The 26418-nt window shown below is 36.7% G+C and overlaps 1 protein-coding gene across 1 annotated transcript; it reads right to left on the bottom strand.

Annotated features, from left to right (window-relative positions):
• Window positions 1-1269: 1269 nt before the first annotated feature.
• Window positions 1270-2351, bottom strand: LOC127084300 (protein OXIDATIVE STRESS 3). Its single transcript, XM_051024718.1, has 2 exons — window positions 1866-2351; window positions 1270-1749 (listed from the first exon to the last, which is right to left on the bottom strand). The coding sequence occupies exons 1-2, from the start codon at window positions 2105-2107 to the stop codon at window positions 1398-1400; spliced, it is 594 nt and encodes a 197-aa protein (XP_050880675.1). The 5' UTR covers window positions 2108-2351; the 3' UTR covers window positions 1270-1397.
• Between the last annotated feature and the right edge of the window lie 24067 nt (window positions 2352-26418).

The following is a 26418-nucleotide window of genomic DNA, read 5'->3' on the forward strand; positions in this document are numbered from 1 at the left end:
TCATATTTTGGAATACGAGAGCGCGAAAGAGGCAAGGACAATTTCATGTTTAGGGTTATGAGAGCGTGAAAGAGGCAAGGACAATTTCGTGTTTATGGTTATGAGAGCGTGAAAGAGGCAACGACAATTTTGTGTTTAGAGTTATGAGAGCGTGAAAAAAACAAGGACAATATTGTGTTTATGGTTATGAGAGCGTGAAAGAGGCAACGATAATTTTGTATTTAGAGTTATGAGAGCGTGAGAAAAACAAGAACAATTTTGTGTTTATGGTTATAAGAGCGTAAAAGAGATACGAGGGCGTGAAAAAAACAAGGACAATTTCGTGTTTAAGGTTATGAAAACGTGAAAGTGGCCAGGATAATTTCATATTTAAGGTTTAAGATTATGAGAGCGTAATTGGATTTTTTTACTTAAACATCCAATCTTACTTCAAAATATTCTTTAATGTGTCGGTCATCTTCGTATGATCCAATCTAGAACGAATATCATATTACTCTTTAAAAAATCAAAATCTTTAAGGTTATGAGAGCGTGAAAGAGGCAAGGACAATTTTGTGTTTAAGGTTATGAGAGCGTGAAAGAGACAAGGACAATTTCGTGTTTATGGTTATGAGAGCGTGAAAGAGGCAACGGCAATTTTGTGTTTAGAGTTATGAGAGCGTGAAAAATACAAGGATAATTACGTGTTTATGATTATGAGAGCGTGAAAGAGGCAGACAATTTTGTGTTATGAAAGCGTGAAAGAGGCAACGATAATTTTATGCTTAGAGGTATGAGAACGTGAAAAAAACAAGGACAATTTCGTGTTTATGGTTATAAGAATGTGAAAGTGGTCGGGATAATTTCATATTTAAGATTATGAGAGCATAATTGGATTTTTTTACTTAAAAATTCAATCTTACTTCAAAATATTCTTTAATGTGTCGGTCATCTTCGTATGATCCAATCTAGAACGAATATCATATTACTCTTTAAAAAAATCAAAATCTTCAATCCTCAACCATTATTTACATTGTTGAGTTGACATTTTCCCATCATGTTGCTCTTAAAAAATCTAAACCTTTCAATACTTAACAACTTATTTAAGCAGATCGATTCACATTTAGCTTCCGTCTTATCCCCTTTAGGAAAATTAGGCCCTTTGCCCATGAGCTGAAGGGAGTTGAATTTATTGCCTCTGGTACATGATGCTATAGCAGATCCAAGTTATTAGAACAATAAATCCTGGTCCATAAAGTGAGTTACCTCCATACAAAAATTCTTTGGCATATAAATTAAGTAGTTGTTTTCATTTCATCAAAATCAACTAATCATTAATCTTACACTACATAACTTCCGAAAAACACAACTCCAAAAACCAAAAATATTAAACAAAAAAAAAACATCACATAATCCCTATCAAGCAAACAAAGCAGTTTGATTAGAGATATTGTTATTGCTAGCAGATGATCCATGAGGATGAACCGGTGGCTTGCTACCCATAAAGTTACTTCCACTACCCCTCCTTGCATTCAATGAAGAACATGAACCCCTTGAATTTGCTGAATACACCCCCTTCTTTGACATAGCACTAGTTGATTTAAAAATACACATAGAATCTTGGTTCTCATAAAACCCTCCATAGCTTTTACATGACTTTAACTTCTTGTTGTAAGGACTCTCCGGCTTCACAAGATCCTCTAAACTCTGAACATTTTTTAATGATGTAAAAGATTGTGACTTTCCTTGGTAGAATTTCGAAAGTCCCCTTCTGTAATAAAAAAAAAACAAAAAGACACAAACTTTAGCATAATCTTAAGAAATTACAATAGCCCAGAAATTAAAATGGAAAGAAAAAGTAAAACCCATTAAAAAAAACAAGCTTACTTGATCGGAAGTTGTTGAAACAGAGAAGACATGTCATTTAATGAAGAAGATGAAGTAGGAGATGTGACATCTTCAAATGAATCAGATTCTGATAATTCTAACGATGAATTATCATTTGAAACATCGGAATCAGAAGACGAGGAAGAGAAGAAAGAACCATCTATATTATCTTCATACTCTTCATGAAATGGTCTTTTCTTTGGTGATTCAACCTTGGGATGATTGTTCATCTTTTGCTCCATATTCGAAACAATTTAATACACCGAAACTTCACAGGCAACAAAGAACTCTACTTTTTTAAAAGCATGAAATGGGCTGATATATTTTGGGGAATGTTTGGTTTGCGTTTTGTGTATATATAAGAAGAAAAAAGAAGGTGTGAGGTGGTGGATAAGACCAAGATTTATTTTGGTTTTTATCACATAGTATTAGTTTATTGCTGAAATTCTTGGTTGGAAAGAAATAGTAAGATTCGGGTTTATCCGAATAGGAGTATGGTTTATCTTGTCTCTCTCGAGACCCACCCAATTATTATCCTTTTAACCTAGCCAAATATGGTACACCCTTTTCTATTTTCATGTCTATTCTTAACGAGACGAGACCCCACATATCCCTCATTAACAAAATAGAAGAAATGAAAGAGAATATTATGCTTTTATAATGTATTAGAAATTATAAAAATAATATTAATTAAAATTTAAAATTTAAAAAATATATTAAGAATTAAAATAAATATTTTTTATTTTGAATGAGTCAAGATCAAAAGAATAACATCGTTAATATTTATTTACTATATTTCACGTTGCATGTAGAGATAGTTGGTTTATAAAAATATTAATTATTTAATTAATTTAATAAATAAATATTAATTTATAAAAGTTACTAGAAGGAGAAGTTTGTTTTGTACGGAAAAGGGATTATTTTGGAAAATATATTATAATAGGTATTTATCATGTATATAAAATATTACCTTAAAAAATAAGTACTATTATGTAATAATAAATGAAAGAATTGGAGAAGGGAAGAACGGGTGGAAAGTGAAGGTCCCAAGGAGTATGGATAAGTTCAAAAAAGTGTTGACATGGAAATTTGGAAGCTTAGCTGTTTGTTTTTTTGAACCAATTGGGATTTGAATGGAACGGTATTCTCCGCGGCGCCCACTGAGTGTCTGGAATTTTGAATGAAGAAACGGAACGGACAAACAAACCATTAAAACACGCTTTATCTTTCTTTTTCGGGACAATAAAGTCCCCACACTATATATAACTTCTTTTTTGTTTCCCACCATCTCTAAAACCTAAATTTATATTTATATTACTAATAGAAAATAAAAATCTTTAAAATATATTTTAAGTAGTCTACAAATCTTATATTACTTATTATCAAATACTAAATATAATATCAAATTTTCTTGATAATAAAATATTAAAAATATCAGTCGGTATATAAAAATAAAATCAATTTTTTATAACATATAGGGTATGTTTGTTTTAGTTTTTAAATAATATTTTTATAAAATTGGTTTTTAAAATTTTATAAACTTTTTTATATTTATTTCTTTAAATTAAAAGATTAATTTTGACATCCTATAACATAAATATATATTATTGAAAATAAATCACATTACTTATATTTTTAAAAAATTGATATTCTAAAATGTTTTAATAAAATAATAAAATATTTTAAAAATAATTATTCAAATTAAATTTTTATTTAAAGTTTTTAGAAAAAAAATTATAAATTCAGTTTATACAAAATAACATCTATAAAAAATTTATAAAAAAAAAAATCAAAACAAACGGCACGTTAGATATATGTCTCAAAGTGTTAATAAAGATTAGTCGATATACGGCATTCGAAATTTTCAAATAATAATATCCAAACTAATTTAGCAATAACTCAAAAATATCATACAAATAATATTATGTTTAATAAACTTCAAAAATATCATACAAATAATTATGTTTAATAAACTTCAAAAATTATCCATTTTCTCTTCCCCTAGAGAATTAGTAGTGTTTATATTAAAATTTTAAAACAACGGCTGGTGAAGTTTCAATCTACTTGTGAAAAAATTGCAAATTGATTTTTCTTCTTTTTTTTAATGGCGATCTCTCAACTGTTACAAGTAATAATTCCTTATTTAATCTAAAATTTAGAACAATAATCAATTTCTACAAATTAAAAAAATATATTCTAAAATAATAAAAAATATATTAATCAACATACCTTAAATTGTCAATAAATAATTATATTTGAAAAACTTCATGAATGATACATTTTCTCTTCTAGAGAAATAGCGTTTTATTAATTTTTTGAAATAGCAACTACGGTCAATTTTTGTGGAGGTCAAAAAATTAACTATGATAAATCAAACATCCTATTTTTAAGAATATTGATCTTATGATTAGAAAGTTAGTTGTGTAAGTGGAGGGTCTCAAAGAAACCAACTTCAGAATACCACCGTATCTCTCACGGAACATTCCCGCATGGTCAGGTGTAATCAATGCTATGATATCCTTCAACACATCAATCTCTGGATTGAAGAAATTGTAGACGATGTCATCTTTCAAGCCGGGCCTCATGTCTGAAACAAAGGAGTCTCTCAACCAGGATCTCAATCAAGAATGTCCCCTGCATATGGATAAACATGAGTTAGATGCAGATAAATGCAAAATGTGAATGATGCTGATGTATGAATGCAATGCACTGTGCCATCCTCCAAGTCATCTGAACATCTGTACTGAAGCCCTGGTCTCTGAACTGATCACAACCATCTGAGGTACTGAGTAACTGTAAATCCAACTCAGGGTTCCGAAATAAACGAAACGGAGGATATATCATCATCATCACCAGAAAGTCCTCTGAACAGATAACCAACAGATCCTCTGAACCAGCCCAGGGAATCCTGAAATAAACGGATCCCCACTGATAAATACCACGGACAGAACTCCGGCGTCTCAGAAATAAATCCATAAATCCGACTTATAAATAGGACTCTGATCAACGGCTGAACCATTAGTCACCAACAAAGTCACCAACAGAACATGCATCTGTAAGAATCAACCCTCCCCTCACAGGTAAATTCTAATCAGGTCATCCTAAGGCGGATAATGGTCTCGACAATCGGGCAAAGATACTCAACGGGTTTGCCCTTTCGGGTGTGCCGTTGCAGCTCTCTTAAGATCATCTAAACCAAAGATCCGGGAAAGATCGGTCACCGAAGTCAACAGTCCTAAAGAGATAACCCAACCAAAGTGGAATACTCCACCCGGAAGAGCTCACTCAGAAGAACCTCGTCCGGCTTGTGGTATGTCACGTCGCAACAACATGCTGATCCAACATGTGAGGAAACATGAGACCACACTAATCCTAGGTGTATACTCGGGCCTGGGTTTTAGCCCCACTCAGAACACCCACCCCAAAGTCAGAGGAACCAAACCTGTCCAGGATCAGCACAGTGATAATATGATGCATGCAAACATATATGCAAATATATACACAACATAATAATCATAAATGCAATAAATAGAGCAGCACAAGTGTAACACCCCGATAATAATAAAATAATTATTTGAATTGAGTTAATAATTTAATTATTAATTTAATTAAATAATTGGAAATTTTATTATTATTATTATTTTTTTGAATTATTATTATTTTGGAATAATAATTATTATTTGGAAAATATATATAAGATGGAATTAAGGAAAAAGTCCCATTGGGAGTAAAAACATTTCACGTGAAAAACAGAGAAACGATCGTGAAAGAGGAAAGGGCAAAGAGACAGAGCAAGGGCTGAAGGTTGAAGAGAGAAGAGTTTGGAGCTTAAAGATTCGCCGGATTGTTAAGGTAAGGGGGGTTTATCGTCGATTAATGGGTATTTTGGGATAATATGTCATGGGTAGTGATAAACCGTTAATTTGACCCTAATTGGGATTTGTAAATGTTGAAATGTTGTTGGATGAACTGTGTTGAAAGTTGAAATTAAATCGGTATTTGTGTGAGTAATGTTTTCCCGATCGTATAGCTGTTTATGGAATCGGAATCGGAGGTCCGGAAGTCTTCCAACGGCGGAATTCTGCATCCTGCCGTGTGTTAGCGCAGGAATTGTTGTTTGGTCTGCGTTAACCGGTTAACCCAGGGTGTTAACCGGTTAACACTGTATTGAAATGTGAAAATATTGAGTTTTGCCTGCGTTAACCGGTTAACCCAGGGCGTTAACCGGTTAACGCTGTTGCGTTTTGCCAGAAAGTGAGTTTTGCCTGCGTTAACCGGTTAACCCAGGGCGTTAACCGGTTAACACTGTTGCAGAGTGAAAAATTATTGTTTTTAAACGTGGTGTACCTAATTGAGGGTTGGCCTATGTTGCCTATGGTGTAATAGGGATAAATTCCCGCTGTTTTGAGCAGTATATGCAATATTGAAATGTACTAATATTGTGGTTGTTGTTTGGCATAATCTGACATGCTTATGAGATGAAAGATTGATGATGTATAATGATGTACCTGATGCTGTGAATGTATATATTATGCATGTATGTGTGAATGGACTGTTGTATGGCTCAGAGTGTGAGCATATGTTTATTCTTGAATTATTGTTGATGTTGCATTGCTAGAGGATTAGCATGCATGGCATAGCCTTCGGGGCTGTAGCTAATTCCCATAGTGAGGAATTAGTGAGTGAACCATTGTGGGTTGTTGTTGATGTTTGCATACTAGATGATTAGTGTGCATAGTCTAGCCTTCGGGGCTGTAGCTAATTCCCATGGTGAGGAATTAGTGAGTGAGTCACTAGGTCTCAAATGAGTGGGACTAGTGAGCTTAGTAGCCGTATCTGGAGGGATCGGTGAGCTTGAACTATATGTTCAAGAATAGTCGGTACCGCATGTGTAGAGTCTCATTGCATAAAAATATGTATGGCGTATAATATGAATGGATGTGTTCCAATATTATACGTGTGTTGTGTTGTTGTTAAGTATGATTTGAGATTATACTGGTATTGTATATTGATGTTGAGTATGATGTTTAAGCCAATGAGCTATTACTGAATGTGTATTGCAATTAGGGTGATTGATGTGTTAATTACTTGGCATTACATGTTGTTTTATAATGCTTATTATATTGATTGAGGAACTCACCCTTACAACTATTTTTCAGGTAACGAGAAATGAGTTGAGTAGAAGCAAATGCTTGGAGTCTAGTGTAGTCTCCCTAGTGGGTCATGCTCTGATAGATGTAACATCGGGCGGGAACACTTTGACTATTGTTGTTGTTGTTGAACTAAATTACATGTGATGTTACATGTTTTGCATGATTGAGTTGATCTCTATCCGCTGCGTAATTGTGCAAATACTTTATATTTAAATTAAATAAAAGAGCATGATTGTTATATTGTTTAAATGGTGTGGAATGTTTGTGTGACACCCTTGGTGCACTATTACTCTGATTATATGTTTATTATTTTAATTAATTTTTGGGGTATTTTAGAAGGGTGTTACATTAGTGGTATCAGAGCATAGTCGGTCGTGTCGAGTCGTAATTATTCTGTTTTCCCTGTACGGGATAGGAGTTGTGTAACCCTATCAGTACTTATTGTTTTAGTTTGTTGGGTTTTCAGAATAGAGATGGCTGGAAGAGGCAGAGATGATGCTGCGATTGCTGAGGCTCTGGGTATGCTGGCTGGAGTACTTGGAGGGAATCCAAATGTTGTAGGAATGGGAGCTGCTCGTCAACTGAGTGAGTTCCAAAAGAACAATCCTCCAATGTTCAAGGGAGCATACGATCCAGATGGTGCTCAGAAGTGGTTGAAGGAGATCGAGAGGATCTTCAGAGTAACTGAGTGTGCTGATAACCAGAAGGTCAGGTTCGGTACACATATGCTGTCAGAGGAAGCTGATGATTGGTGGGTTGCTACCCGCACTGAGTTGGAATCTGCTGGGAATACTGAGATCACTTGGACTGTGTTCAGGGAAAGGTTCCTGAGAAAGTATTTTCCAGAAGATGTCAGAGGAAAGAAAGAGATAGAGTTTTTGGAATTGAAGCAGGGTAACAGGTCGGTTACTGAGTATGCTGCGAAGTTCACCGAGCTGTCAAAGTACTATACTCCCTATAATGAGGCTGCTGGAGAATTTTCGAAATGTGTGAAGTTTGAGAACGGGTTGCGTCCTGAGATCAAACAAGCTATTGGATATCAGAGGATCAGGGTGTTTTCTGACTTGGTTGACTGTTGCAGAATTTTTGAACAGGATTCCAAGGCTAGAGCAGAGAGCTATCAGCAGAGGGTTGATAGGAAGGGTAAGAATCAGATGGATCGTGGAAAACCGTATGCAGCTGGCAAAGGTTTTCAGAAGCAGAGTGGCATGAAGAGGCCTAGTGGGGGAGACTCTAGTGCTCCTGCTAAGTGTTATAGATGTGGTCGGGCTGGACATCGTGTTCATGAGTGTACCAGTGCTGAGATGAAGTGTTTCAAGTGTGGGAAAGGTGGTCACTTGGCTGCAGAGTGTCGATTGAAGACTGTAACTTGTTTCAACTGTGGAGAGTTAGGTCATATCAGTCCCCAGTGTCCTAAGCCGAAGAAGGAGAATCAGTCAGGAGGCAAGGTTTTTGCTCTATCAGGTTCTGAGACTTCTGCAGATGATCGTTTGATCAGAGGTACGTGTTATATTAATGGCTTTCCTCTTATAGCTATTATTGACACAGGTGCTACTCATTCTTTTATATCTGTGGATTGTGCTGTGAAGCTTAAATTAGAGATATCTGAGATGCGTGGAAGTATGGTGATTGATACTCCTGCAAAGGGTTCAGTGACTACTACTTCGGTTTGTTTGAGTTGTCCTTTGAATATTTTTGGTAGAGATTTTGGGATAGACCTTGTGTGTCTTCCATTAGTGCAGATTGACGTTATCTTGGGTATGAACTGGTTGGTGTTTAACCGAGTTTATATCAACTGTTTTGATAAGACGGTGATATTTCCTGAGACTGAGGAAGGGCAGAGTCTGTTTCTATCAGCCAGGCAGGTGAATGAGGAAGTGGCAGATGGGGCAGAGTTGTTTATGCTGTTGGCAACTTTAGAGGCTAAAGATAAACCAGTGATTCGTGATCTAGCAGTGGTGTGTGATTTTCCTGATGTGTTTCCGGAAGAAGTGAATGAGTTACCGCCAAAGCGTGAAGTTGAGTTCTCGATTGAATTGGTACCTGGTACTAGACCGATATCGATGGCTCCGTACCGTATGTCTGCTGTTGAGTTAGCTGAATTGAAAAGTCAGTTGGAAGATTTGTTGGATAAGAAGTTTATTCGTCCAAGTGTGTCACCGTGGGGTGCACCAGTGTTGTTGGTTAAGAAGAAGGAAGGTACTATGAGGTTGTGTGTGGACTACAGGCAACTGAATAAAGTGACGATCAAGAATCGGTATCCTTTGCCGAGGATTGATGAGTTGATGGATCAGTTGGTTGGTGCGAGTGTGTTCAGCAAGATAGATTTGAGATCTGGGTATCATCAGATACGTGTGAAAACTGAGGATATTCAGAAGACTGCTTTCAGAACGAGGTATGGACATTATGAGTATTCTGTAATGCCTTTTGGTGTGACTAATGCGCCTGGAGTATTTATGGAGTACATGAATAGGATTTTCCATCCGTACTTGGATCAGTTTGTTGTGGTGTTTATTGATGACATTTTGGTGTATTCGAAATCTGAAGAAGAGCATGCTGAGCATTTGAGAGTGGTTTTAGGAGTGCTGCGAGAAAAGCAGTTATTTGCTAAACTGTCTAAGTGTGAATTTTGGTTGGAAGAAGTTAGTTTTCTTGGTCATGTGATTTCAAGAGGTGGTGTTGCTGTTGATCCTTCTAAGATAGAAGCGGTATCTAAGTGGGAAGCTCCGAAGTCTGTTGCTGAGATTCGAAGTTTCCTTGGTTTGGCTGGTTATTATAGGAAGTTCATTGAGGGATTTTCTAAGTTGGCGTTACCGTTGACGATGTTGACTAGAAAGGGGCAAGCGTTTGTTTGGGACTCAAAATGTGAAGAAGGTTTCCAAGAGTTAAAGAGAAGGTTGACTACTGCTCCTATTTTGACGTTACCGAGTTCGTCGGAACCATTTGAAGTTTACTGTGATGCTCCATTGTTGGGTTTGGGTGGTGTGTTGATGCAGAATAAGCAGGTTATAGCTTATGCTTCGAGACAGCTGAGGGTTCATGAAAGGAACTATCCGACGCACGATTTAGAGTTGGCAGCTGTAGTGTTTGTTTTGAAGTTGTGGAGGCATTACTTGTATGGATCAAGATTTGAGGTTTTCAGTGACCATAAGAGTTTAAAGTATTTGTTTGATCAGAAAGAGCTGAATATGAGACAGAGGAGATGGTTAGAGTTTCTGAAGGATTATGATTTTGGGTTGAATTACCATCCGGGTAAAGCAAATGTAGTGGCTGATGCATTGAGTCGGAAATCATTACATATGTCTATGTTAATGGTTAAGGAATTGGATTTAATTGAGCAGTTTAGAGACTTGAGTTTGGTGTGTGAGAGTACTCACAACAGTGTTAAATTGGGAATGTTGAAGTTAACGAGTGGTATTCTGGAGGAGATCAGAGAGGGTCAGAAATCCGATATGCATTTGGTTGATAAGTTGACTTTAGTGAATCAAGGTCGAGGTGGTGAATTCAGAGTTGATGAGAATGGTGTTTTGAAATTTGGTAGTCGGGTGTGTATTCCGAATGTTATTGAGCTTAAGAAGAGTATTCTTGAGGAGGGACATCGTAGTGGCTTAAGTATTCATCCTGGAGCTACGAAGATGTATCATGATTTGAAGAAGTTATTTTGGTGGCCGGGAATGAAAAGAGAAATTGCGAGTTTTGTTTATTCTTGTTTGACTTGTCAGAAGTCAAAGATTGAGCATCAGAAGCCGTCTGGACTAATGCAACCGTTGGCTATTCCAGAGTGGAAGTGGGATAGTATCAATATGGATTTTGTTTCGGGTTTACCGAGGACAAGTAGGAATTTTGAAGCTATTTGGGTGATTGTTGACAGGTTGACAAAATCGGCTCATTTCATTCCGATCAGAATGGATTATCCGTTAGAGAGATTAGCCGAGTTGTATATTGAGAAGATTGTAAGTTTGCATGGTATTCCGTCTAGGATTGTTTCGGACAGAGATCCTAGATTTACATCGAAGTTCTGGGAAGGTTTGCAGAAGGCTTTGGGAACTAAGCTGAGACTGAGTTCTGCATATCATCCGCAGACTGATGGTCAGACTGAGAGGACGATTCAGTCACTAGAAGATCTTTTGAGAGCTTGTGTTTTGGAAAAGGGAGGTGCTTGGGATTGTTATTTGCCTTTGATTGAGTTTACCTACAACAATAGTTTTCATTCGAGCATTGGTATGGCACCGTTTGAAGCTTTGTATGGTAGGAGATGTCGGACACCTTTATGTTGGTATGAGTCCGGTGAGAGTGCTGTGGTTGGACCGGAGATTGTTCAACAGACTACAGACAAGATTAAGATGATTCAGGAGAAGATGAGAATTGCTCAGAGTCGTCAGAAGAGTTATCATGATAAGAGGAGGAAGTCACTTGAGTTCCAAGAGGGAGATCATGTGTTTCTTCGCGTCACTCCGATAACTGGTGTTGGTCGAGCTTTGAAGTCGAAGAAGTTGACACCTCGATTTATTGGTCCTTATCAGATTTTGGAGAGGATAGGAGAAGTAGCCTATCGTATCGCCTTACCGCCGTCGCTTGCGAATTTGCATGAAGTTTTTCATGTGTCTCAGTTGAGGAGGTACATTCATGATCCATCGCATGTAGTCCAAATAGATGATGTACAGGTGAGAGATAACCTGACTGTTGAAACATCACCTATGAGGATCGAGGATCGAGAGTTGAAGCAGTTGCGGGGTAAAGAGATTGCCTTGGTGAAGGTAGCTTGGGGAGGACCAGCAGGTGGCAACGTGACTTGGGAACTGGAGAGTAAGATGAAGGAGTCTTACCCAGAGTTGTTCGCTTGAGGTATGTTTTCGAGGACGAAAACTCTTTTAGTGGGGGAGAGTTGTAACACCCCGATAATAATAAAATAATTATTTGAATTGAGTTAATAATTTAATTATTAATTTAATTAAATAATTGGAAATTTTATTATTATTATTTTTTTGAATTATTATTATTTTGGAATAATAATTATTATTTGGAAAATATATATAAGATGGAATTAAGGAAAAAGTCCCATTGGGAGTAAAAACATTTCACGTGAAAAACAGAGAAACGATCGTGAAAGAGGAAAGGGCAAAGAGACAGAGCAAGGGCTGAAGGTTGAAGAGAGAAGAGTTTGGAGCTTAAAGATTCGCCGGATTGTTAAGGTAAGGGGGGTTTATCGTCGATTAATGGGTATTTTGGGATAATATGTCATGGGTAGTGATAAACCGTTAATTTGACCCTAATTGGGATTTGTAAATGTTGAAATGTTGTTGGATGAACTGTGTTGAAAGTTGAAATTAAATCGGTATTTGTGTGAGTAATGTTTTCCCGATCGTATAGCTGTTTACGGAATCGGAATCGGAGGTCCGGAAGTCTTCCAACGGCGGAATTCTGCATTCTGCCGTGTGTTAGCGCAGGAATTGTTGTTTGGTCTGCGTTAACCGGTTAACCCAGGGTGTTAACCGGTTAACACTGTATTGAAATGTGAAAATATTGAGTTTTGCCTGCGTTAACCGGTTAACCCAGGGCGTTAACCGGTTAACGCTGTTGCGTTTTGCCAGAAAGTGAGTTTTGCCTGCGTTAACCGGTTAACCCAGGGCGTTAACCGGTTAACACTGTTGCAGAGTGAAAAATTATTGTTTTTAAACGTGGTGTACCTAATTGAGGGTTGGCCTATGTTGCCTATGGTGTAATAGGGATAAATTCCCGCTGTTTTGAGCAGTATATGCAATATTGAAATGTACTAATATTGTGGTTGTTGTTTGGCATAATCTGACATGCTTATGAGATGAAAGATTGATGATGTATAATGATGTACCTGATGCTGTGAATGTATATATTATGCATGTATGTGTGAATGGACTGTTGTATGGCTCAGAGTGTGAGCATATGTTTATTCTTGAATTATTGTTGATGTTGCATTGCTAGAGGATTAGCATGCATGGCATAGCCTTCGGGGCTGTAGCTAATTCCCATAGTGAGGAATTAGTGAGTGAACCATTGTGGGTTGTTGTTGATGTTTGCATACTAGATGATTAGTGTGCATAGTCTAGCCTTCGGGGCTGTAGCTAATTCCCATGGTGAGGAATTAGTGAGTGAGTCACTAGGTCTCAAATGAGTGGGACTAGTGAGCTTAGTAGCCGTATCTGGAGGGATCGGTGAGCTTGAACTATATGTTCAAGAATAGTCGGTACCGCATGTGTAGAGTCTCATTGCATAAAAATATGTATGGCGTATAATATGAATGGATGTGTTCCAATATTATACGTGTGTTGTGTTGTTGTTAAGTATGATTTGAGATTATACTGGTATTGTATATTGATGTTGAGTATGATGTTTAAGCCAATGAGCTATTACTGAATGTGTATTGCAATTAGGGTGATTGATGTGTTAATTACTTGGCATTACATGTTGTTTTATAATGCTTATTATATTGATTGAGGAACTCACCCTTACAACTATTTTTCAGGTAACGAGAAATGAGTTGAGTAGAAGCAAATGCTTGGAGTCTAGTGTAGTCTCCCTAGTGGGTCATGCTCTGATAGATGTAACATCGGGCGGGAACACTTTGACTATTGTTGTTGTTGTTGAACTAAATTACATGTGATGTTACATGTTTTGCATGATTGAGTTGATCTCTATCCGCTGCGTAATTGTGCAAATACTTTATATTTAAATTAAATAAAAGAGCATGATTGTTATATTGTTTAAATGGTGTGGAATGTTTGTGTGACACCCTTGGTGCACTATTACTCTGATTATATGTTTATTATTTTAATTAATTTTTGGGGTATTTTAGAAGGGTGTTACAACAAGCAACCAAAACTATCCTAGAGAGCGCTAGGAGTAACTCGCTTAGGGAAGATGGACCAACAATAAGTCAACTTCTAGTCCCCAGCAGAGTCGCCAGCTATCGCATCCGCGAAAAACAACCGGCGGGAAAAACAAACAAACAGAGCCGCCACCGTGCGTTATTTATCCCAAAGGAGGGAAAGGAAACGCTCGAAGTAAACCTGGAAAGGGAATGGTCTTATGACCGGAGATTGCAAGGATCGGGAGTCGGTTACGCAAGGGGAAGGTATTAGCACCCCCTCACGTCCGTCGTACTCGACGGGATCCACGCTCAAAAGAATAGAATAAGGTTGCTGAGTAACTGCTCAAAGGAATGCACGCACACTGGAATAAAACACAGATGGAAAAAGAGGGGAACAGGCTCGCTAGGATATCGCATCCTATGCCTACATATCTCATCTGAAATGAGAATCAGAGCTACCGTAGTTCGGCTAACGCACACCGAAACAAAACACACACAAGGACGCTGAGACATCAGAGCAAACACACAACTGGAAACAGACTGCCAATGGCTGGCCTTACGTCCGACTCCGAACAAAAGAAACACCAACAGGAAACCGAATGCCAATCGCTGGGCTTACATCAGACTCCAAACACACGCACAAACGGGAAACTGAATGCCAATCGCTGGGCTTACATCAGACTCCAAACACACACACAGAGCAGAAGGGTTGAAAAAGAAACAGGGTGAACACACAGACTAGAAGGGAGTCGGGAACTCGGACCTAATAGCTGTCAAGCAAAACACACACAAAAAGAAAAAGGGTGGAACACACAGACTAGAAGGGAGTCGGGAACTCGGACCTCCTAACTGTCAAGCAAAACACACACAAAAAAGAAAAGGGCGCCCGGAGAGATCTCGCTCGATCTCCTGCCTACGTACCTCATCTGGTATGAGGATCAGGGCAACGTAGTTCCCCTGAATAGGGGAGAAATTTCTATCCTAACCAGAGACTGGGAAATGACAAACTAGAAGGGAGACTGACTCGAGCCTAATAGTTATCATGTAATCCACAATAGTCCTAGGTTGAGGTTTCTAACAAGAGCTTGACTCACACAGGCAGTGAGTCAACTCAAGTCTATCCTTACGTACGTCAACTTCCTCAAAAGTTGATCACACGACTCCTACAGAAAGGAGATGAGAAGCTAAGCAGATAAACATCAAAAGCAAATAGCACACACTATACACAACAAAGGGGCTCAAGCAAGGTTGGGCTTTAGTCAAGGGGTCATATCAACCTTGACAAACAAGCCAACTGGAAAGGGTGGTCAGGCTCTTAACCTCTAACATTGAGAGTTAGGGTGAGCAGATGAAATGAAGATGAGGGTTATGCCTCATAGCTCTTAACCCAGGCCTGGGTGAGCTTGAATCAAAGAATGTGTGGGAGTCCAGAATGTGGGACTCTATTCCACATGACTTGACACAACAAGATTTTGGGTTTTTATTCAAAGTGCATCAACACATGGTGTGAGCAAGATGAATGACACAACTGAGTAGCAGGGGGTGGATTGCACACCCCTTGTATCTGCCAATGCCTCTTCACTTAGGAGGTCTTTGAATGTACAAGGCACAAAGATAAACAAGCAAAAACATGGCCTCTTAAGGAGGGCTTCAGACAGGTGTCTGCCAAAGTAACATGACAGGTCTTCCAGACTACATGGAGATCAAGGAAAATACCTAAGTGGTATGCCAACCACAAGCAAAGCAAAGTTCAAATGAACTTAAAGCAACTTAGGTACCTGTGTAAACAACTAAACAAATCAGTACATTATTCAGGCAAACAGACAATAGTCAACAACAAACAGACAATCCCAATGTACAACATATAAGCCATAAGGCAAACTCAAGTGAATTATCATCAACCTACAAAACAAACAAATGTTAGCAATCAATAGCAAATATCAACATTCAAATGATGAAGCAACATCAACCATGGAGATTGGATGCTTGGTCCTGAAATTCAAAGCTCACATGTAAGTACAAACCACTAGGTCAAAGCCTAGGGTCAAAGGTGAAGAAAAAATTCAAAACAGGAGCTAATATTCAACACAATGCAACTTCAAACACATATTAACATGTCCTAAAAAGTACCAAAACAAAATCATCAAGCAAAGGCATTTCATGTGCAAGGGAAGTCAAAGACAATTTCAAAGCATACATTTGGACATTGAGAATGAAAATTCCAAATCAAAACAGAAATGATTCAAATAATTCTGGAAAAATTCATGAGCATTCAACATATCCAACATGATCATCATACCAAAAATCAGAAGCATCCAAGTTCAAATGGCATGGAAATAAAATGGTACAAGCTAGACATCCAAATGTGTGACACAAATTGTCACACCATGTTAACATCTACATAAAACAGAAATGGCAAATGAGAAAAATATTAAACTAATCCTAAAACATCCATCAACATGTCAAGAACAATCATGCAAAATTTCAATGCATTTGGATCAATATTGAGCATTTTATGATAAGATGAATGGAGCAAGGTCACAAATGTACACATGATCACAAAGTCTAACCTAATTCAAAATCCAGCCATGCACAACTTCAGAATTTAACATCATAAAATAGAGGACATCTCAATGAACAAGTAGCAAAAAACCAGGGATTATTTGGAGCATTTTTCAAATTGTTATGAATTTTCTAAGTTGGATAAAAAATATTTGAAATGGAATGAACACATGTACAAAATTTGGAGGGAAATGGCATATGAAGCATTTATTTGAAAAAAAATTGAAGCACGCTGGGATCGAACCATGTACACATTCAAATGTGAAGCGCGCCTGGACCAAAACACGGTCGTTTTGCCAATGTACAGGGAATCTGCAGAAAACCCTAGCGCACAACTAGCGACGGACATTAACGGACACTAGGCCGTCGCTACATCGTCTTCCTCGCGAAGACGATGATGAACAGTACGAAGCTCAAAAATATTTTTCCAGATTTTCAAAATAAGTACATCATTCGAATCCTTATTCCATGTAGGTTACAAATCAGGCATTCATTCATGTTAATTCATCACCAATCGTGCAAATCGAAGAAAAAAGTTTGATGCTCAAAACTTCAATCACACATATCTCATTCAATAATGCACCAAATCATGTGAAATTTAGCTCAGATTTATCAGCACTCAAAGATCTACGTGATCATGTCATTGAATTTAAGAATTGTGAGATTCGAAAAACCTACCTCTTGAAGAGCAGGTTCTGGATTCTGTAGTTTCAAGGCCTGGCAATGATCCAAATCAACTCTATAACACTTGTAATGAAGTTTGGTGAAGGAATTGGAACTTGTAACTGCTTGGATCTTGCTTAACCATCAACTTCCATTCTTGAGTTCTTGAACTTCAACTGCACGATCCTTGGCCAAATGTTGCAATCCAAAGCTTGATCTATACCAAATCCACACTAGAGAACAAGAATATGCAATAATATGGCAAGGTTATGTGAGAAAAATTTGAATTATGATCAAGAGAAAAAATTGGAGGGAAAAATTTCTAGATCTCAAAAATGGTGAAAAGTCCCAAATTCTGTTATGATTAAGGTATTTATATGCTTTACTAATCATACTAAAATGTTAATTAGCAATTGGTTAATGGTGATTAGCAAAATAAGGTGTTTTTAACAAAATTGGAAAATTGCATGGTGCATGGAGTAATCCCACGTGAACTGTACCATGTACATGGTCAAAGTCACTCAAAATCATTTTTTTAAACACATTGGCAATGGCAAAAAGTTCTCATGATGCACCAATTTTAAATTTATGATTTTCCCTCCAAAATCTTCATGAATAAGCAAATGATCATATGTTCAAATTTCATGCAATGTGATGGATGTTTCGGAAACTACATGTCATGAGAAGAATAATGCAAGAAGAGCCACCAAATTTGGAGTCATGAATCAAAAGTTATGGCCATTTGAAGTTCCATGCACATTTGGCAATGATTGGATCATATCTCCTCAACCATTCATCATAAATTCATGATCTTGGACTTTTTGGAAATGGGAGAGAGAAATCTTCAACTTTCATGTTGGACAAAATTTCATTTGAAGCTTCTTTGAGGTTGGAAAGTCAAGTTGAAAGTGGTCCAAAAAACTTGCCATTTTTGGAAACTTGAAATTAGAGGTCACTTTCCATTTTTGGAAACTTTTGATCTGGCTTCAAATTCTTCAACATTGATGTTTGACATGATGAATAAGCATTGTTTGAACATGAATAGGATGTTGAAACTCATTTCTCCACCTCCTAGCCCACAGTTGACTTTCTGTTGACTTTTATGATTGACAAATGACTTGAACATGCACAGATGATTTTGAGCCTCAACCACTTGATGAAATGGCTCCAAAATGAAACCCTAGCTTGTACAAGCTCAATAAAATCAACATGATGATCTCCATCTCAATAAAGACCTCATCTCCTTGAGAATCCCTGGTTGGGAGAATGCCATTGATTAGGGTTGACCAGAGGTCAAAACCCTAATCCTAAAGAACATGATCAGGCACAATGAACCCCTTGAGGATGATAAGACCATGATGATGGTGACATACCCTTACCAAAAAGATAATAATCAACCTCCTTGAGGAACCAATAAAACCCTAATTGAAGAACAACCCTCAGATGATTGATCATCAATTCATGAGACCCTCAAGCTTGAATCTCTTAACCTCTCTATCTTCTGAAAAAGACTTTAGAGGATGATCTTCTTTATTATTCACATGATATGAAAAGATGCAATGCCTAATGTCCTAAAACATGAAATGCAATATGCTAAGCTAGTCCCAAGAGAGGAGGGCAAATTTTGAGGTGTTACAATGGCTAGATTCAAAAGTGAAATTAACTATGTATATAGCTAAACACTTATTCATGGCTGGTAGAACCACTCTTGCTAAGGCAATTATCGAACTCATTCCTACTTAATCAATGATGAGTAGTATAGTCCTTAAGAGTAGCCTCAAAGAGATTCAAAATTGCAAAGAGAATTTATGTGGGGTGATATGGATGGAAAGAAACATTTGCATATGGTCGATTGGGACAAAATTACAAAACCTAAGCAAGAGGGTGGACTAGGCTCGAGGAAACTCACCCATATGAACAAGACTTGTCAAACAAAGCTTTATTGGAAGTTTTACAAAGGTGACAAAGAGCTATGGTGTAATGTGTTGTAGGAAAAATAAGGCAGAAAAAATCAAGCTGGTGGGATAGGAGAGGCTAAAATACATGATTCAAGCTTGTGGAAAAACATTGTTAAAACTTGGAATCTGTATGAAAATATGAGTGTGGACTATTGGAAATGGTTAGAATGTTCACACGTGGAATGATTGCTGAGTTGATCAAGGCTTAACTCTAAAGAATCATATGCAAGGTAATGCGAATGATTGTTAAAGTATGAAAGTTGTTGATCTCATTGATAATGAGGGTGATTAAGACTAGCACAAGCTTCAAAGTTGGTTCAATCAAGACATCCTTCAGAAGATAGTTGCAATTCATCCGCCTAGTAGAGAAATTGGAGGTGATATTTTCATCTGGGGAACCCTTAACAAAGGAAACTTTTCCATATTTGATGCTTATGTTGAGATATCCAGCAAAGGTAATTCTTCTACAACCTCAAATTGGAAGAAAATCTGGAAAATATAGATACTTGGATGCGTAAAAATGCTTATCTGGTTGATTCATCATAAAGGTTTGAAAACTAAATAAGCTTTATCTATTAGAAACATTAGTAGCAACAATTGTATGAATGTGAGGAGCTAGAGGAAACTATCATTCATACGTTAAGAGACTGCAAAACTGTAAGGAACATATGGGTTGGCCTTGTGCACAACAAATATTGGGAACAGTTCTTTACAATAACTAAACATTATTGGGTTAATTTGAGGCTAACATATGCCTCTCAAAAATTTCACTTTCGATCATATGTGTCAGATGGAAGAAATGTGGTGTTGTTGTAACCATTCAACCGTGTTTACCAAGTTTGCACATGTCATATCAACTTGACATTTTATTTTTCTTATTTTTATTTTTTGGTCACCATGGCCACTTGTAGCGGTAAATTTGTGACCATCAAGCTATGGATAAACTTGACGTCAATAAAACCAGAGTCGCCACCGTGTTTTTATTGTTTCCAAAGGAAAAGGAAAAAGTACGAACAAAACCCAAGGATAAGAAGTTTTCAAATCAAAACTAGTAAAATGTCAGAGATTACAGGTAAGGGGGTTGGTTACACAGAGAGAAGGTGTTAGCACCCAAAGTGTCCTAGGTACTCCTAGGGAGCCCTTTTTGTGTGCATATATTTTTTAGTATAAATGATGTTTGATAAAAAAGGAATGAGGGAATGAGAAAAGAATTCATTGATTATATTTTTGTGTTTGACAAGACCTTCGGTCGTGTGCTTACATACCAACATAAAAATGAGGGATCAAAACCTCTTAGTTTGTGGTAAAAATTTCAAAGAAAGTTGGTGAGTTGATTTTAACAAAAATTTAAGAAAAGGGCACAAAAGACTAATGTTTTGAATGAGGTTGTTAGTTCTTTTTGACATAAGGCCAAAAAGTTTATTTACAAATTTGATTGAAAAAAGATTTAAAAAATCATTGGCATAAGGCCAAAGTTTCTAATCACTAAAACATATCTAAGTTGAAAAAAAACAAAGAAGGTTTTTGAAAAGAGAGAGAGATTTTGAAATTAAAGAATAGGGAGGAGATGAAGAGACTACAATAAGCAAAAATTTAAAAGTTAAGAGTTAAAAAGATCTGACCAATGAGATGCAATCCAACAGACAAGAATGTCATATAGAAACCCATTTTTCTTTGGACTTTGATCAAGCAATAAGCAATGAGTAATATCCAGACAATATGTGAAGATCAAGGCATCAAATAAAGATAGCCAAATCCAAGCAAGCATTCCAATAGCTAGCAGTCTTCAGTGTCTTCCAATGTTGCAAATGAAATATTCCTTAATCAACCCAGAACAAAACATCATACATAGACAATAATAAGACAATTAAGCACAGAGGCAGAGTAGCATATGAATCTAAGGCATCCAAGGTTTTGTATCAGATGAAGGCCTAGTCAAGGAGAACTCAGTCTCAGATGTTGGCATTGGGCAAGTCCTTTAGCATAAGGAATGTTGTCTAATTCTAAGTCCAAAAGCTCATATCAAATACTAACAGTCCACCAAATATTTTTTAGGGTTTTTGTTGTTATTAGGTGTTTTAGGGTCCTAAGACCACAAACAAAGTCAAAACACACAAACAAATATATACAATCACAAGATATGGCTTAAATGAGCAAAGTGAGAAAAAAGACTTAAACATAAACAAGTTGCATGAAATGTAAATGGCAATGAATGATAAATGACTGAAATTTAAATTGTATAAAGTAAATGAATTGAAAGTAAAAGCATAATGAATAAGAGTTAGTCAATGGTTAGTCAAATGTTAGTGTTGATTTTTAATTGATTAAGTCATTCTTTGGAGAACACTCAACCATTCATTCACAAGTATGGATCCTTGAACCAAGACATCATTCATAAGAAGGGCTCCAACTTGGATAATTCAACAAGTATGCCATTAGCTCTCATGAAAGGAAAAAGGTCAAGTCTCCACACAATGGCATGAAGAATGGGAGACTTACAATCTCACTTACTAGAATGCTATGCTTTGAGGGTCGAATTTAGCTCTATGTTAAGCAATCGTAATTGAACTTATGTAGAAGTCACAACTATCTGAGGCCAGACAATAAAAATATAGGTGTTAATGCATGTTAGAGATTTGGTACAAAGAACCAAACTCCTAAAACATACCACACCTAAAAGAAAATGGGAGGGACCTATCTCAGTCAGACTCATATTGATTCATCTGACACAAGGTCATTGATAAATCAATTAGCATTTAGACATTAGAGATTTCATTGGTCAAATGAGGGAATGGAGAAGAATATGGATGAAGATGAAGAGGGAGGGGAAAATAGAAACACAAATTGATCATGAGAGAAATTTCATTTGATCAATATCATCCATTCATTTTGGGAGATGAAATGTACATTTCATCATTCCCTTAAATCCAATGGTTTTGATCAAACAAAAGTCAAATCAACCATGACCAAGGCCCAAACAAAAATTCAAACATCACAAGACCATAAAAATGGCTCAACATAATTTTCAAGCATTTAATCAATAAAAAAATCAATTTAAAAATGAATTAAAATGCATTTTAATATGGTCAAAACCTCAAGTCCCTTCAAAACACCAAATAAATGGCCAAGGTCAAAGGACCACAGGATTTTTTTTTACAATTTTTAGAAAGTAAGAAGTATTTTTAAATAATTAAAAATATGCACAAAAATATTTAATTCATGAAAAATACCAAAATTAATCCAAAAAATAATTTTAATTCAACATATGGAAGAGAAAAATATTTAAAGATTTTTGGTGAAAGTCCCATATTTTTTGGATTAAAAATGAAATTTCTATGAATTAAATAAAATAAGCGGATTAAATGGAAATTCAGAAAATACAAACAAAAAAAGGGCCACCATATCTCCCTCATTAATTGAGGTGGCAAACCTGATGGCCAAACGCGCGCGTTCCATGGTGAACCAGAGTCAATGCATCACAAACGTGGTAATCAGAACCAAGGGCCAAAATTAAAACATTTTGAAAGGATCAAATGGTTTGGAAGGTGCCAACGCATCAACGGAGCCCTAGCTCCGGTCATCTTCTCTGGTGGACCTCACCGGACTGGTCCACCACAAACCATCACAAAAATGAAAACCAATGACATGATTTTAAAGGAAAAATGCTCAGGAGCTCGAATCTGACCTCCATTTCATCCAATTCCAAGTATATTGAAAGATACATGGATTTGAAATCTGAGGTTCATGATCTAAGTTGCTTCGATTTGACCTCAAAGCAACTCAATCTTGTTGCCTACATTGGTAGAACTTAAGACAACCAATAATCAAGCAAAATAGTTGACAAATGAAAGAGAATTGAAGAAGAGAAGTTTGAGAAAAATCACCTTCGGGTAACTTCAATTCAGCTTGATCTTGCTTCCAATTTGCCTTGGATCAACTCTAGAAGTTTGCAGGAAGTGAAATGGATCAAAGAGAGACTTGGATTCTTAGAGTTTCAATCTAAAACAAAAGGAGAATTGAAACTCAATTTCAAGTGAAATCTTCAAGTTTATCCTTTAATGGAGGCTAGGGATGCAAGGGTTCAAAGCTTGGGCAGAAGGGATCCCTATTCTGATCACAATAGACATGTATTTATAGGGTTATGCATTACTTTTCACACACTTGAAAATTTTGCCAAATTTAGCAAAATTGGTGCATGGATGCATGGGCAATGATTTGGGCCTAATACATGATGTAATATCACTCCAATTCATGCACAATGTATCTTGAAACAATAACATGTAAGCATGCAAAAGGAAATGGTCATGAATTCAAATCTTGCCAAAACAAACCTATGAAAGGAACCATGTGTAACTTCCTCAAATCTTGTCCAAATGAAGTGATCTTGGACTTTTTGGAAAGGTTACATCAAGGGGAACAACTTTTATGTTGAACACTTTTCCATTTGAAGATTGGAACATGATGAAGTTTTAGGTGGAAGTTTGAGAAATCAAACATAATTGAAATTTTTCTAAGTACCAAATCAAATGACCACTTCTTCCACCTTAAATAACTTTTGCTATGAGCTTCAAATGTAAATTATTTATTCACCAAAGTTGTATATATTTCATCCCTCTTAAACTTGGTCATAAATTTGACCTCATTTGTATTTGGCATGAGGGAGTTATGCATTTTAGATGTTGAGGAAAATTGCTTGTTCAATGGTAAGGGCCCAAAATGACCTATAATGTTTCCTCTTGTCACATGCCCTTGCAAGTTGAATTTGAAATTTATCAAAGAATAAAAGTTGGATAGGACATCTTGAAGTTTATAAGTAAACTTGTATGGTCTTAATGTCATAAAAATTGATCAAGTTATGGTCCTTGGAAGTTGACCTCCTAACTAGAGCACATACAAAATGACCTATAATCTTTCACCATAAAAATGACTTTCCAAGCAAAACTAGATCTTCATGTCAACATGAAAGTTGTTTGGAATGTCATAAGGAGTAACGTTTATCTTGGAATCATTTTCATATGACAAAAACTGTAGGAGATAGGGTCTAGTGAACCCCAATTTTGATGAGTTGACTTTCTCTGGTCAACCTCTTTGAACCAACTTGCAAACTTGAAGTTATCTTGATCTTTGGGACTCATGAAGGATCTTATATGCATAAGATGATGTGAAATGAAGTATACCTTGATATATTGGACCAATTGTTGAAGAAACTTGTTGAGAAAGTCACACAAGATATCCAGATGAATTAGGGTTTCCAAGGTAAACAAGCTTCAAACTCTTGATGATTTCTTGACCCAAATGATAAATGAATAACATGGGAATCCATATATTATGTCTAGAACCATTGTGAACCGTCTCTTGATTGATCTTCTTACATCGAGGGTCTCAAACCCTAGTTGTGAGCTTGATGAGGCATTGATGGATGCACACACTACCTATAAAAGAAACAAAGTTATACATAGACATATTTTTGGTATTTTGGTTAGTAAACAAAGAAAAATAAAGTATGATACAATCAAATTTGCTTTGTGATCTCTCCCAATGAAAATCCAATGAATAAGGGGTAAGGAGGATGCCAAGGTGTGATCCCAAAGCCAATGCTAATGATGGGATAACATGAGGTATCTTAGGGTCAAAATTGGGGTCTTACAACTGCCCCTATTTAAGGAAATTCTAGATGAGGATGTGAAGGTTAAAATATTCGTAACAACTCACTAAAATGGACTTAAATAACAACATCAAGAAACAAACTTTGGTCCCTAAGAGACCTCATGATGCATATGATATGAATGTTGAAATAATCTTTGTGGGGAACACATTGCCACCAAAGAAAAGAATCTGGAGAGACCGAAAGTCCACGGGAGTGTAATGCATTCCATAGGGAAAACTCACTAAGGAGACAAAGACTTTAGGTAATAAAAAGTTATGTGTAGGCCAGGCTACGACTTGAAAATTGTTGGATACACGAGGGGTTTTCCATTAAAATAAATCAATGGAAGGAGTCGGCCTGGGGAAAAGGTTATCTGCAAGGGATGAGAATAGATCAGAACAAAGCAGAAATACTCAAACCAAATAGGGGATTAGCGACTTCACTGGGGGAAATGCACAATCAAACTCAACTGGGGAAGAACGAACTTTAACACGGGAGAAAAAGAGATGTATTATCTACTACTGATTACTGGGTAAGAAGATCAATACACTCGGACAGAGGGACACCCGTTACCGACTAGGGTGAACATATCAAGGATGACTCGCTGAGGAAAAAGAGGTGTATTCATTACCGGTTACTGGGTAAGAATAACCTACTGGGGGGAGAAGATCAAATAGGATTTACAACTACCTGCTACTGGGCAGAAGACCAAAGAGAGAGTATCCATCACTAGTTAAAGTGAACATATCAAGGATAACTCAAAGGAAGAATATTCGTCATCGGTTAGGATGAACATATCAAGGATAGACCACTTGGGGAAAGAGGAAGAATATTCGTTACTTGTTAGGATAAACATATCAAGGATAAACTGTCGGGGAGAAATAGGAATTACAACTACCGATTACTGGATAGAAGACCAAAAATAGAGAATATTCATCATCGGTTAGGATGAACATATCAAGGATATACTCAATTGAGGAAATGGGATTTACAACCACCGTTTACTGGGAAGAAGACCACAAAAAATAAAGAGAATCCATCACTGGTTATAATGAACATATCAAGGATTAACTCTGAGGGAAAAAGTAGGATTTATATCTACCATTTATTGGGCAGAAGACCGCAAAGAGGATGAAATTCGTCACTAGTTACAGTGAACATATCAAGGATTAACTCTCTAGGGAATAAAAGTAGGTATTACAACTACCTTTTTACTGGGTAGAAAACCAAACATAGAGAATATTCGTCATCGACTAGGATGAACATATCAAGGATAGACTCACCAGGGAAACATGAAAGCGAATCCGCTGGGGGAAAACAAAGGAAGTAGATTACATTTTATCGGGTATTGGGTAAAGGTAAAGTACTCAACATCCATACGAATATTACCAGTTACTAGGTAATAGACTCTTGGAGACCAAAATATCTATCTAGGTAAGAACTAGAAAGAAACGGTCAATCAAAGACTCAACCCAATGAGGATATAACTCAAGGGGGGTGGTTCCATCCAGGTAGTAAACTGGGGAGGAAACTGAAATAAAAATCACCCACAAGGAGATAACTCAATAGGGAATGAGAAAGGATAAACTCTTTTTGCTTAAGAGGCTGACACTCTACAATTGAAGGAGGACAGACACACCAAATCTGCATGGGGAAATAATATCACCAAAGCAGGGGATCAGAGGAAAAAATCAATGCGACAAAATGCACAATGAAATATTTGATG

This window comes from Lathyrus oleraceus, chromosome 5 (genome assembly GCF_024323335.1).
Source record: "Lathyrus oleraceus cultivar Zhongwan6 chromosome 5, CAAS_Psat_ZW6_1.0, whole genome shotgun sequence".
NCBI classification, from domain to species: Eukaryota; Viridiplantae; Streptophyta; class Magnoliopsida; order Fabales; family Fabaceae; genus Lathyrus; species Lathyrus oleraceus.

What these genes read in the sequence shown, in the direction of transcription:
- LOC127084300 (XM_051024718.1), bottom strand. Translation starts at nt 2,107, where the DNA reads ATGGAGCAAAAGATGAACAATCATCCCAAGGTTGAATCACCAAAGAAA. An exon ending in TTTCAACAACTTCCGATCAA is followed by an intron (nt 1,750 to 1,865) that starts GTAAGCTTGTTT and finishes TTTTTATTACAG; the next exon opens with AAGGGGACTTTCGAAATTCT.